General features: G+C 44.5%; 1 protein-coding gene across 1 annotated transcript in view; it reads right to left on the bottom strand.

The window, feature by feature from the left end:
- The window catches only part of AGK (acylglycerol kinase), a 57,951-nt gene extending 45,466 nt beyond the window's left edge, over window positions 1–12,485 (bottom strand). The window contains exons 1-2 of the mRNA XM_066262468.1: window positions 12,439–12,485; window positions 7,376–7,490 (exon numbers count right to left, since the gene is read on the bottom strand). Coding sequence (XP_066118565.1) covers window positions 7,376–7,476 — 101 coding nt within the window. The 5' untranslated portion in view covers window positions 7,477–7,490; window positions 12,439–12,485. The remainder of the gene's footprint in view (window positions 1–7,375; window positions 7,491–12,438) is intronic.
- Between the last annotated feature and the right edge of the window lie 1,227 nt (window positions 12,486–13,712).

The raw sequence follows: 13,712 nt of genomic DNA, 5'->3' as shown, positions 1-13,712 counted from the left end.
TTAGCAGACCTCCCCCCTACAAGGGCTGGGAGTGGGACGGTCCACAGGTCACCGTGGATGGGATGAACGAAGCAACTGGATGCAGAGATGAATGGATATGTGATAAAGCCAATATAGTAAAATCTAGGCTCCAAGTAGCAGATAGGCAGGGGTTTACTGTCAAGTTCTTTCAGCTTTGCTGTATGTTTGAACATCTTCCTAGAATAAAGGAAAAATACAATTGTCCATATATTACGAACAGGGAAGAAGGCTATAATAAGGACAAAAACAGGAAGAGGTAGAGCAAAAGAGAAAAAAATGGTAAATAAAGAGGAGAACAAATCAGAAGGGGAGCCAGACAAAAATATAAATGAAAACACATGCTGTAAACCGAGGGCGTGGAGAAGGAACCCAAGGCTCTCGGAGGCTCTGCGATGCGTGTCTTGGTTCCCCAAACACAGTGTCCGGTTTTCCCTGCTCATCTGTATTAAATGCTAATAAACGCGTTTCATCTGAGCAGTGAAAAATGAACAGGAACACAGCAGAACAGAAGAATTCTAACAAAGTTATATAAAAGGCATTTAAAGGGGAACGTCATGAATAAATACAGCACAATTTGTATATTGAAGTAAGCATTGCTCTCCAAAGCTGTCACAAGCAAAGAAATTATGTGAGATTTAGAGCATGTTTCACCTGCATCCAAACCCCAGTCTCATGAATAAATAGCCATATGACTTAAGACAAGTCACTAATTCCTCTGCACTTCAATTTCCTTATCTGTGATGCGGAAATATTATTACCTCTCTCGCGAGGTGATTTTGAAGATTAAAGGAGACCATATACATGGAAATGACTAGCCCAACACCAGGTACAAAGTAATTCTTCATTAGATATTGTTTTTCTTTCCTCTTATTCTAATAATGCCATCATTGCTTCACATAGCTTTGTGACACAGTTTTTGAATTACTGGCCCAATGAAGAAGAGTAAAAGTGCTCCAGGTGCAGGGAAGAATATATGCAAAGGTAGAGACAGGGCCAACAGAAAAAAGGCCTTCCTTTAAAGACTGCTGGAACACAGAGGCCAAGCTTAAAGGCGATGGAGGGAGCAAAAGGCATCGGAAAAGAGAGGGAAGTAAGGACAGACTCAGGAAGGCCTTGCATGCCATGCCAAGGAACCGGGTCTTTGTCTTCTAGGCAGTGGAGGGCAACTCATAGGTTGTCAGTGGAAGACATATGTGATCAGAGTTCCCTTTCAGGAGGAACATTCCAACGACTGCACTGTACAAGACCAGGGACTGTATTAACATAGAACAGGGATCGGGAACCTATGGCTCGCAACCCAGATGTGGCTCTTTTTTCTTTATGTTTTTTTCTTTTTTTATTTTATTTATTCATTTTTAGAAAGGAGAAAGAGACAGAGAAGGAGATTGAAGAGAGAGAGACAGAGAGAGAGAAGGGGGGAGGAGCTGGAAGCATCAACTCCCATATGTGCCCTGACCAGGCAAGCCCAGGGTTTCAAACCGGCGACCTCAGCATTTCCAGGTCAACGCTTTATCCACTGCGCCACCACAGGTCAGGCCAGATGTGGCTCTTTTGATGGCTGCATCTGGCTCTCAGACAAATCTTTAATAAAAAAAATAATAACGTTAAAAATATAAAATGTTCTCATTTATTACAATCCATTCATTTCCTACCACTCATGTTCATGGTTGCAGGTGGCTGGAGCCAATCACAGCTGTCCTCCAGGACAACACCAAATTTTTATTGGATAATGCGTAACGTACACAGGTTGTTGTATGGCTCTCACAGAATTACATTTTAAAATATGTGGCATTCATGGCTCTCTCAGCCAAAAAGGTTCCCGACCCCTGACATAGAATGTCAAAACAAAAACAAGATGCGAAAAATATGAGTCCAAAATCTAAATACCATACCTGAAAACACTACTAACAAGTATACAGAATGATACTGAAGCCTGGGGACACCAGCATTTATGTAAGGGACAAGCAGAGCAAAGAGACACCTCATGGTAACTGAAGAGGAAATGGTAGAAGAGGATCAATCTTGGCAGACAAGGATTGAAACGGATCCACTGAATTTAGGCTGTTATTGACCTTGTCGAGAGCAGGTTCAATCGGTGATGGGGCTGAAACCAAACCTGAATAAGCTGATTCTGACGTGGAGACAGGGACTGCAGGTGTGAGGCACACATTCGAGAATACGGTGCAAACAGAAGAGAGACGGGGCAGTGGATGAATGGGGTCACAGTTGAGAGATGCCTTGTTTAAGCCAGGAAGATTGTGACAAGTAGAGGGAAAGAAGTAGGAAAGATGAGTTTAAAGCTACAAGTAAGGAAAAGGATAAACATGAGTGGAGGAAAGAATGGGACACAGAGCAGGGGTGGAGGGCTGGCCTGGGCAGGAGGATATCAACCCCATCCAATGACACAGAGAACACATGTGTACACAGGCGACTGTGCAGTGAATTTCAACCTTTGTTTCTCACGCACTCATAAACTAATTACTAAAGAAAAAGGGGCCCTGACCTCTTCTTCCTTAGTAACTAATTTATTTGTGCCATGAGATGAAAATGGTTGTATTTAGTCAGGGGCACTGACCTTAGTAATTAGTGTGTGTTTGTGCCATGAAAAAAAAAGGTTGAAAATCACTGGTCTAGAGTTCTTTATCTTCTCTTTGAAATAGAGGCTAATGTTGTCCGAGAAGGGGTATGGGAAAGGTAGAGTAGGAAACTGAAGAAATTTGTGAATATTTCAAAAGAAATTTGTGGGAAATAGAAGAGTAACCAGGCTGTGGGTGTAGTGTATCATTTTCTTCGGGAGCATTGACCAGCCTGGCTTTGTGAATTCAGAAGTGGCCCGTCAGCAGGGCTTGGGATTTGCCCTCTGAGGACTCAGCCTATATTCTCGGGTTTGTTCCTTCCTCCATAAATAAAGCATGTGACATGAACCTTCTATGTGCCGGACCTTGGAAACAACACTGAGAAAGACAAGCAGGACCTCTGCCCTTTAGAGTCTTATAAGAGAAGAAACAAAGAGAACAAAAAATGACAACAGTAATGAGCACCGCATAGGAGACGTTCATAGTACTATGAGGAAAATGTAGGAAGACTGCTTAACCTAGATTGTCTCCCCAGACAGGGCAGAAAAATACCTGAGACCTGGAGACATGGTAGAGGCCGGCTATGGGAAATGGGAAGAAGAGAAAGGGAGAGTGCTCCATGAGGGAACAGTATGCACAAAGGCCCTCCAAGGAAACCCAGAGCACGAAGGACATGTCGCTTCACAAGACCTGAGAGGTCTCTATACTGAAATGTAGGGTGTGGTGAGGTTAGAGATGTATACACATGGGGCCAAGTCATAGAAAGCCAGTAAGAACTTTGGACTTGAGTCTAAAAGCAACAGCAGTCTGTACTTTTCATTAGATTATTCTGGCAATGGTGTGCAGCAAAGGTTAGAAACAGGCAAGAGCAGGTGCAAGAACAGTTAGGAGCCATTTCATAAGAATCCACACCAGAGATGATGTTGCGTTTGTATATACTAACAATGAAGAATCTGAAAAGGAAATTAAGAAAATGATCCTATTTATGATAGCATCAAAAGAGAATGAAATATGTAAGAATAACTTAACCAAGAAGGCAAAAGACTTGCACACTAACACCTATAAAACATAGCTGAAAGGAATTCAAGACACACACAAATGGAAAGACATCCCATGTTCATGGACTGGAAAACAATATTGCTAAAATGTCCATGCTATCCAAAGTGACCTACAGATTTGATGCAATTCCTGTCAAAATCCCACCAGCATTTTTTGCAGAAATAGAAAAAAAAAATCCTAAAATGTATATAAAATCTCATGGGACCACAAATAGTCAAAACAATCTTGAAAAAAAAACCAAAGTTGGAGGACTCACATTTTCTAATTTTAAAACATATTACAAAGCTACAGTATTCAAAACAGTGTAGTTCTGGCATAAAGACGGTGCAGGGGGCAATGAAACAGAATCAAGATCCCAGAAATAAATCCATGCGTACATGATCAAATGATCTCCAACAAGGATGCCAAGACAACACAATGGGGGAAAGACTGAAAATGAATTAGAGACCTAAACATAAGACCTAAAACTATAAAACTTCTGGGAGAAAACATCACTGGAAGTTTCATGACATCAGATTTGGCAATGATTTCTTGGATATGACCCAAAAGCACACACAGAAAATGGAATGACAGCAAAGTTAAAAACTTCTGTGCATCCAATGGTACAATAACAGAGTGAAAAGGCAACCTATCAAGTGGGAGAAAATATATGCAAATCATATATATATCTCATAAAGGGTTAGAGAATGCCTACAACTCAACAACATAAAACCAAATAACCTGATTTTTTTTAAATGGGCAAAGGACTTAGACATTTCTTCAAAGAAGATAAATAAATGATCAAGGATATAAAAAGATGTTCAACATCATTAGTCACGAGAAAAATGCAAATAAAAACCACAAGATATCTCACCCCTTAGGACAGCCATTACCAAAAAACAAAGAAAATAATCAGTGTTGGTGAGGACGTGGAGTAACTGGAGCCCTGTGTAGGTGGTGGGAATGCAAAATGGTAGAGCTGAGATGAAAAACAGTATGGAGGCTCCTCCAAAAAATTAAAAACAGCACTATCACATGGTCCAGCAACCCCACTTCTGAGTATGTATTCAAAGAAAACTGAAACAAGATCTCAGACACAGCTGCACACCCCAGTTCATTGTTTGAGCATTATTCACAACAGCCACAGGTGGAGGCAACCCAGGTATCTACCAACAGATGAATGAATAAAGACAATATGGTATAGACATGTAACAAACAGTATTCAGCACTAAAAAAAGGAAATCCTGCCATATGCTACACATGGATGAACCTTAAGGACACGATGCTAAATAAAATAAACCAGTCACAACACACAAATATCATGTGATTCTACGTATTTATGGGAGGCCTCTAACGCAGTCTAACAGAAACAGAAAGGAGGAGGGCGGCTGCGGGGGCTGGCGGAGGAGGAAGTGGGGAGCTGCTGTTTGGGGGAAGACTTTCAGTTTTGCAAGATGAAAAAGTCCTGGAGCCCTACTGCACATGAATGTGAATATACCTCACACTAATTACTGCACACAAAATGGTTCGTGCGAGGGGATAAATTTTATGTTACATGTTTTTTTACAACAGTTTTTTTAAAAAGAGGAATAAATTAAGAAATGACAAAATAGTACCAAAGCACTAAGGAGAAAGTCTGAGAAAAAGAGGAACAGCAGGACCGTGGGCTTTGCATTTGGAGTGGTGACTGGTACTGTCAAGGTGGAGGCCGCAGAACGAGGCCCCGGGCTCCTACCACAGTTCGGGTTCGAGCTGTCTCAGATCCAACTCAGAAGGAGTCCTCTGCAGAGTGGTGGGTGCTGGGTGCTGGGTGCTGGGTTCAGGGGGGAGGGGGAGGATGAAGTATTTAATAAACACAGTTTCTGCTTTGCGAGATGAAACTGTTCCGGAGATGGATGGTGGTGATGACTGCACTGCTATCTGAATGTACTTAATGCTTCTGAACTGTGTACTTTCTTATGTGTATTTTACCACAATCATTTTTTTTAAATGAGGACTCTGATGTGCTGAGACTTAATGGGACTTTTTAAAGTCTTAAGACTCCACTATACAGGAAATGATTATGGTACCTCTAAAGACACCCTGAACAGAGGAGATGGGCATTTCCTCAAATCTCCACCTCGGAACAGAAACGGCAGTAACCCCCGTGGGCAGGGCCTACACTGGGTGCCCCTGCAAAGGGAATCCCAATTCCTGTCGCAGCAGGAGGAACAAGGAGCTGGTAAAGGGGAACCCTGGCCCCAAATGGTGTCCCTCATGCCCATGATGCCAAACCTGCACTTAACAACCGATCTAACTGCAGTTTCAACCTCTCCTGGAAACACAATCTTAAGCAACCAGCCGGGAATTTTCTGGTCAGGCAGAACTTTGTCACAAGGCCTTCTGTACCCCCCACAGATAGAAGAGGCATGATTAACCGTTTCCCAGTCCCTTCCTCCCCACCCCAAATATCCTGGACCAAAAGAATCCTTTCTTTACTTTTGTTAATAGCTCCCTTGCCCCACCCTTCTTTGTATCAAAACCTCCCACTTGGTACAACTCCTCAGAGCACCCTTCCAGGCCTTGACAGGATGCTGCCCGGTTCATGAATTGCTGGGTGAAGCCAATCAGATCTCCAATTGTACTCGGCTGAATTTTGTTTTTTAAGGGCGCCTTCCCTTGAGGACTTACGTATAGTTACAAAAGGGAAGAAAGGCAATCATATGTGTCATATTCCATTTGTTAAAACCTTTTTTCCACCCCCTTCTTTTTATATATTACCAACTTCAAGCTTTTTAGGTCTGTTCTTTATATACTAGCTAACGGAATTCAAGTGCTTAGCGTTGAGAATACTTAGAAGGGGGGGCTGTCTTCTCCAGAGCCGCAAAAAGCCAGACACTGCGTCATAACATCACCCGACAGCGGTGAACAGAGAGCGTGCACCCAAATATCAGTGTGAACCCCTTTCTAACGCGGGGACTTCATTACCAAGACTGACTGTTCGCCTTCTGTTTGACAGAGCAGCCATTTAAGACACCTGGATTGCAGAAAGACTTGTTCTATATTTAAAGTGGAGCCCTTAATCCCCCCAAAGCCTGTAAATTGATTGGCTCTCTTAATAACCTGTATAATTTTATGCAAAAACGGTGTTTGTCTAAATCTTATTACCATATTAAATCAGAAGAGGGACTCAAGCACTCTCTCCTCCCTCCAGGCCTACAGGCTAATAAAACCCAAGACTGCTGAATTCTTTACTCAAACAAGAGGTCTGAGAGTCTCTGTCTCATTGACATTAACCCAGGCTGAAAGGACAGGTGAGGAAAGTCACGGGCTGGTGGAAGCAGCATCCAGAAGTGTCCAGCAACCAGAGTGACAGAGCTCAAGAGACGATAGTAAGACACTGAAGAAATAAAAATCCCAGGAGACATGAGTTCCAGCCCGGGTCTACTATTAACTTGGCAGGTGGCCTTCCTCCTCGCCTCTCCCGTTTCCTCCCTGCCTCCCTCTCTCTCTTTCTCTGTCTTGCCTGGGCCTCAATTTCTTCCCCTTCCCATCTCACAACTATTGTATAATCTACAGTCACTGCAGTATCAGGGCTGGTTACAAGAAGCCTCTGTCTTTGTGGCTATGACAATCCTTTTTCTCCCTACACTACAATGTTCTACAGAGACAAGCCGGCTGACATCTCAGCAGGAGGCCCTTGAGGACAGTCCTGTCCCGTGAGGCAACGGGGGGTGGAGTGGGGGCCCTCAGAGACTCACCAGTGTTTTTCATACAGCCAGTGGCCTCCCCATGTCAGCAGGCAGATTCCAGCTGTGGTTTTCTTCCAATGATTTTGCAGTGTTTTAAAGAACACAGTCATCTTCTAGAGATTTGCTAGGTTAGGGAGGCAGAAAAAGAAGAAAACATATATGATTATCCAGGGTCAGCACGCAGAAGCCCTACGACCCCGCCTTCCATTCGTTCATTCTCTCTCCGTTCCCCTTCCCTCGCTCCTTTCCTTCTTACGGCTTCTCTGGCCCCTTCCTGCCTTCTCCCTTCTGGTCTCATAGACTTCATCTTCTGACCTGCCCACCTACCTTTTTAAATTTCTCTCTTCACTTCTTTCCACCTGAACTACACTGCTTCCTCCTCTGATCACTTTCACCTCATTGTATTAGGAGGAGGGGCAGAAAGGGAAGGGAATTCCAGGCTTCCTCTTTTCCCTTTCTTCTTACTGTCGCTATAACTCTGTTTAAGAGTATTTGTCAATCTACCATGTGTATATAGAAGACTCAACATCAAATCAGTAACATAAAGAGCTTATTCAAAAAGAGAAGAAAACACTAGAACCTCAAGAGGGGCATCAGCAGAGAACACGCACAGAAAACTCAATGGAGAAGAAATGCACGTGGCTATGTAAACACGTTCAACTTCCTGAGTAGTCAAAGCCACGCAAATGACAAAGAACTACCACTAGTCACCTATAAAATAAACAAATGTTCTGAAATGCTCATATTCACCGATGACAAAATAAAATGAGACATTCTCACACACTCCTACAGGGAAGGCAAGTCAACCCAACTTCACAAAGGGACAAAGGGAGGATATATATTCTTACTCTGTTTACTTGATAGTACTTGCCACTTGGCGACCCTCACTTGTTAATTTGTTTATTAGCTCATCTCATGAAAGTAAGGACTTGGGACTGTTCTGGTCACTGCTGTGTCCCTAAGTGCCTGAAACGATATCTGGCACATATGTCCTTGCAATAAGGAACTGCTGAATTTGATGGCATTCAGGATATGCTGCCCCAAAAGGTGGCGCCTTGGCATACTGGATATTTTAAGTTGAAGGAGTCTGAGAGAATGGCAGAAGCAGGAAGGTCACTCTGACCTCTTTCCCTGCCTCACCTACAGTGTGTCCGTAAAGTCATTGTGCGCTTTTGACCGGTCACAGGAAAGCAACAAAAGATGATAGAAATGTGAAATCTGCACCAAATAAAAGGAAAACCCTCCCAGTTTCTGTAGGATGATGTGGCAGCATGTGCAGATGATGACGTAACACCGTGTATACAGCAGAGCAGCCCACGGCCATGCCAGTCAAGATGTGGACAGTACAGAGGAAAGTTCAGTGTGTTCTGTGGCTCGCTAAATTTGATTCTGTGACCAAAGTGCAACGTGAATATTGGCGCATTTATAACGAAGCGCCACCACATAGGAATAACATTACTCGGTGGGATAAGCAGTTGAAGGAAACCGGCAGTTTGGTGGAGAAACCCTGTTCTGGTAGGCCATCAGTCAGTGACGAGTCTGTAGAGGCTATACAGGATAGCTACCTAAGGAGCCCTAAAAAATCTGTGCGTGAGCCCACATCGAACTGCACTGAATAGGTATGAAACTGAGAGAGTTTTCCTTTTATTTGGTGCAGATTTCACATTTCTATCATTTTTTGTTGCTTTCCTGTGACAGGTCAAAAGTGCACCATGACTTTATGGACACACTGTACTTACCTGAAACAGGTCAAAAAGCCCTCAGGTGAGAGGTGCCCTCCCTACACCTAGAGGAAAGGAGCAGCTGTCTCTCCCATGACAACGGGATGCCAAGCAGAATCCTCAACAAGCAGCCTGTTAGTTTCCCATTTCCGACAGTCACCTCCTACCCTATGTGAACCTAATCCTGCCTTCCTCATCAGACCTAGCATGCAACCCTCAGGTCTGTTGGGGAAAGCCATGTCTTTTGAAGGCCCCCATGTCACATAAAACTTGCGTTAAATAAATGTGCATGCTTTTCTCCTGTTAGTCTGTCTTTGTTGGATTCATTTCCAGACCCAAGTGGGATTCTAAGAGGGTCAAGGAAAACCTTTTCTCCCCTACTTCCATTTTTCTTACCGAAGAATTTTTGCTGGTGTGGAAGAAACTCAAAACGCAATGTTAAGTAAACTCAGCAGGCTAAAAAAAAACTATATATAATTGGTATTATCCCAATTATGTCCAAACACAAATATAAATTGAAAAAAAAAACCCAACAGAAATAAACACCAAAAAATTTTAGTCCGCTCTTGGTTGTGAGATAACAGGTGGCATTTATTTATTGAAGTGCAATGTATTTTCTAAGTTCTCTAAAGTGAATGAATAATTTTCTAAACAGATAAATATTTAAACAAAATTTTTATAACCATGTTGTATGTGGTAAATAAACTAAGAAAAAGCAACTGCTTGCATTGAAGATTCTAGTTCTTTGATTTCTCTAAAGTCTTTCTTTAGCTACAAAGACTCTCTTCTTGACCTAACTTTAATCAGCCTCCTTTGAGCTCTCTACTGGACTAGGTCCAACCTTGGGCTTCCCTCTGCCTACTAGAACCCAGTTTCAGCAAAAATCCTGTTAAGTTCGTTTAGTGAAATGACCCCACCCTTGGTATCTGACCACCCTGGCCTGACTGTAGCAAAAATTCTGTTGAGTCATTCTACTAAGAATCCCCCGTATCTCTGATATTTCCTCTAAGTAAACTGGCACTCATTGACCTCCACCTGATTCTTGGCTATAATCCCCTACCTGTCCTCGATGGAGTCGAGTCCAGTCTCTCTCCCTTATTCCACTACAGTGGTGTCCACATCCATGGTCATGCCTCTCCCCCTACCCCTTGAATAAAGTCAGCCTTACCATTTTTTAACAAGTGTCACTAAACAATTTTTTTCTTTAGCATCACCATTGGTTAAAATTCCTCCCAAGGCAAGAAACAGCCTTATCCCCAACAACAGTGAGACCAGGCCAGAAAGCACATCTTTCCATCAATCAGGGACACAGTCCAAGCTGGTACCTAATAGAACCCAAAGGCACATCTGACAACAGACAGGACACGACACAGTGGTGCATGATTGTGCACAGTCGGGGACATCTTCCCAGGAGTGACAGTAACACTAAGCTTTGAAGAATGAGGAGGAGTTACCAAAAAAGGAATTAAGGAGACTGATGTGTGCAAAGGCATAAAGATACCAAAAAGTGTTCAGGAAAACACAAGTAGGCAGCCAGATATAAATAAAGAACAGGGTAACTATGGGAGAGTATCAGAACAAGGCCTCTCTAATTTGAATGTAAGTTGCCAAAATGCTGAGAACTTGTGTAAAATGATTCCTGAGCAGGACCCTCGATATTCTGATTCATTCTGGTTGGGCTGTCATTGTTACTGTTAACAAGTACACTCAAGTTTCTAATGGAGGTCAGCACCACACCACGTTTTGAGAAACAATGGTCAGGAGACAAAGGATGACGAAGATAGGGAAGGTTCGGAAAAGATCGGGAAGGACCTTGAATCTGTGCTAGAGACTTTGGGTATTAAGATGAAGATGATGAAAATCCAGAAGGGAGTTCAGCAAGTGAGTGATCTGATTATATGGGAACTGTAGAAAGATCACTTTATAGCAGAATGTAAAAGAGATCAGATGAAGCTGAGCTTAAAGCTAAAGAGAGCCAGGAGGAAGTTGTTACCTAGTCACCAAAAAGAAAGAAGGAGCAATGGAGATAAGAGGATGGATTTGGGAGAGCTTTATAAAATAAAATTTGGCAGCACTTGGTAATCAATTAATTGACTATAGGAGGTGAGAGAAGAGGAACCCTGCCAGGTTCATTCTTGGGTGACTGACTGAGTAATAATTATGTCAATTACTGGGTTTTGGAGGGTGGGTTTGTGGAGTAAAGGCATCCACATAGAAATGATCAATGAAGGTCCGGATTTAGCAGTTTGAAGCTAGGAGAAATGGTCTGGTAGAAGATACAGACTTGGGACTCTTGGCTACGAAGGAGGTCAAGTTTGAGTGCAGATAAAACCATCCCAGGGTAGGGAGAAGAATGCCAGTAAGTCCGAGAACAATCTAAGCGTCCATATGTCTGTTTAAAGGCCACCCATGATCCGTGAATAATTCATATGTTATAAAAAATAGTGGAAGCACACAGGCAACCCAGTGTATTGTAAAGAGCACTGGTTCAAGGGCCCTGAAGCCTAGATTCTCGGTCTAGCTTTGTCACTCACTAGCCACGAGGACCTGGGTAAGTCATTCAGCCTCTGCCTCTACTTCCTCATTAATCAAATAAGGATATATTATACCACCTGCTCTGAAGAACTCATTAAGCTGTAAGGATTCACATCTGATCAGGCTGTGACTGCACATTTTTCTGTAAGCATTTAAGTTGTCATCGCAACAGGTGACGTCTTCATTAGCAATGTACACTCCTTCTAAGTACCCAACAGAATTCTTCCTTAATCTCAGTAAAAGTCTAAATTTTTATATGTTCTGATGACCATGTCGCGCCTGAAAAGCAGGTATTTTCATTTTTCCCCGAAGAAATAGCAATATCTAACTGTATTCGACCCCCTCGCCTGTGAGGTGGATGTGTGTGTGTGTGGGGGGGGTCCCTCACTAGACCTTGAACTCCCACAGGCAGGGTCTGCCTCTGCAACCTCTAGCAGACAGAGCCCAGCAAAGCACCTGGAATGAATGAACCAATCAATCCATCAGAAACTAGTGGCCCCATTTTGCAGATGATTCGGGTGCAGGCCCGGAGGAACAGAGTCAGGGTCGCTCACGCGAGCGACAAACAGCTCTGGGGCCAGAACTCAGAACAGGCGACTTCCCGGGTAACCGCAGGGACCCCGCCATCCGCGCGGAGTCCTACCCCCGACGCTGGCGCCAGGCCCCCACGGCGGCGCCCGTACCCCCGACGCTGGCGCCGGGCCCCCACGACCCAGCGCGACTCCCGCGACTTGGCCGCGCGGCCCGGGGCTGCCAGCTCACGCCTCATCCCAGCGCCCCGCGCCCCGCGCCCCGCGCCGGGCCCGCCGCACTCACCGAGGCCGGTCGCTCGCCGGCCCGCCTTTCCTGTGCGCTCCCTCAAAAGTCCTCCGCTTCATTTGAGGGAAACCGGTGTCTCCGCGCTCGGGTTCCGCCCCGGGTCCGAACGCGCCGGGAGGATCCCGTGTGCAGGGGCCGCCACCTGGGGGCCGCTTTCATAGCCCATTCACTCATTTATTCATCCACCCAGCTTCCATTCATTTACCCATCATCGCTCTCAACAGTATTTTATAGAAAGCCTACCCAAGGCAAACACTATTTTAGGACCTGGCATTACCTTAGAAAAGAATTCAACAGGGCAATGTTAGATGGTGATGGGGACCGCAAAGACGATGAAGCTGGTGATCAAGGAAGCGGGGTGGGAGGGGGACCTATTTTAAATTTGGCAAACTTAGGCCTCTCTGAGTGAAAAGCAATTAATTCGAGACCTGAAAGGTGAGAAAGAGCGGGTCAAACAAAGATCCAGGGGAAATGAGATCCCAGGGGAGGGAACAGCCAGTGCAAAACTCTAAAGCCTGAGGCAGTTTGGCAGGTCAGGGGTCAGTGTGGGTGAAACCAGGGGCTGGGTAAGGGGTAGCGATGAAGCCAGAGAGGTGGGCAAGACAGGTCCTGGTGGTGAGGAGTTCTGACATTACACCCGATGGGATGGGAAGGCGTGGAGGGGATTCAGTCCCGGAAACACTGTGATCTGGTTTCCGCTTTAAACATCTCTCTGGGAATAGATTCTAGAAAGCCAGAAAGCTACAGAGAAGCCAGGGCCAAGGCTGACCGCCAAACAGCTGTTCTAATTCTCAGTTTCCTTCCCCACCCCCATCCCCTAACCCCTACCCCCAGTGGGTATGGAGGCCAACCTGGTCAGTCAAGGCTTCTTTCTTTCCTCCTTCCCCCCATCATTCTGTCAAACTCAACACGTGCTAAGGGTTGTGTACCTGCGAAGTGCTGGGATGCGCTCACATACAGCACCCCTCTGGTCCCTGCACTAGTAGAGCTTGCAACCTGGTTTCCCCACTTACAGGCTGCCTCACAGTCCAGCTTCTGCCTCTGCCCAGTCCTGCTTCCTGTGCGCTTTTTTTTTTTTTTTTTTTTTTTACAGTTGTTGATTCTGAACACTAAACACTGCGTGTTAGAATGATGCCCACCACCACCACCACAAAGATGTCTGGCTTAAATCCTGGAACAGGTGTGATTAAGGCTCTTGAGATAGGAAGTTTATTATGGTGAACCCAATGTAATCACAGAGATCCTTATAAGAAGGAGACCAGAGATGCAGG

The sequence above is a fragment of the Saccopteryx bilineata genome, chromosome 2, assembly GCF_036850765.1.
Source record: "Saccopteryx bilineata isolate mSacBil1 chromosome 2, mSacBil1_pri_phased_curated, whole genome shotgun sequence".
Classification (NCBI taxonomy): Eukaryota; Metazoa; Chordata; class Mammalia; order Chiroptera; family Emballonuridae; genus Saccopteryx; species Saccopteryx bilineata.
This window is presented reverse-complemented; position numbering and strand designations above follow the sequence as displayed.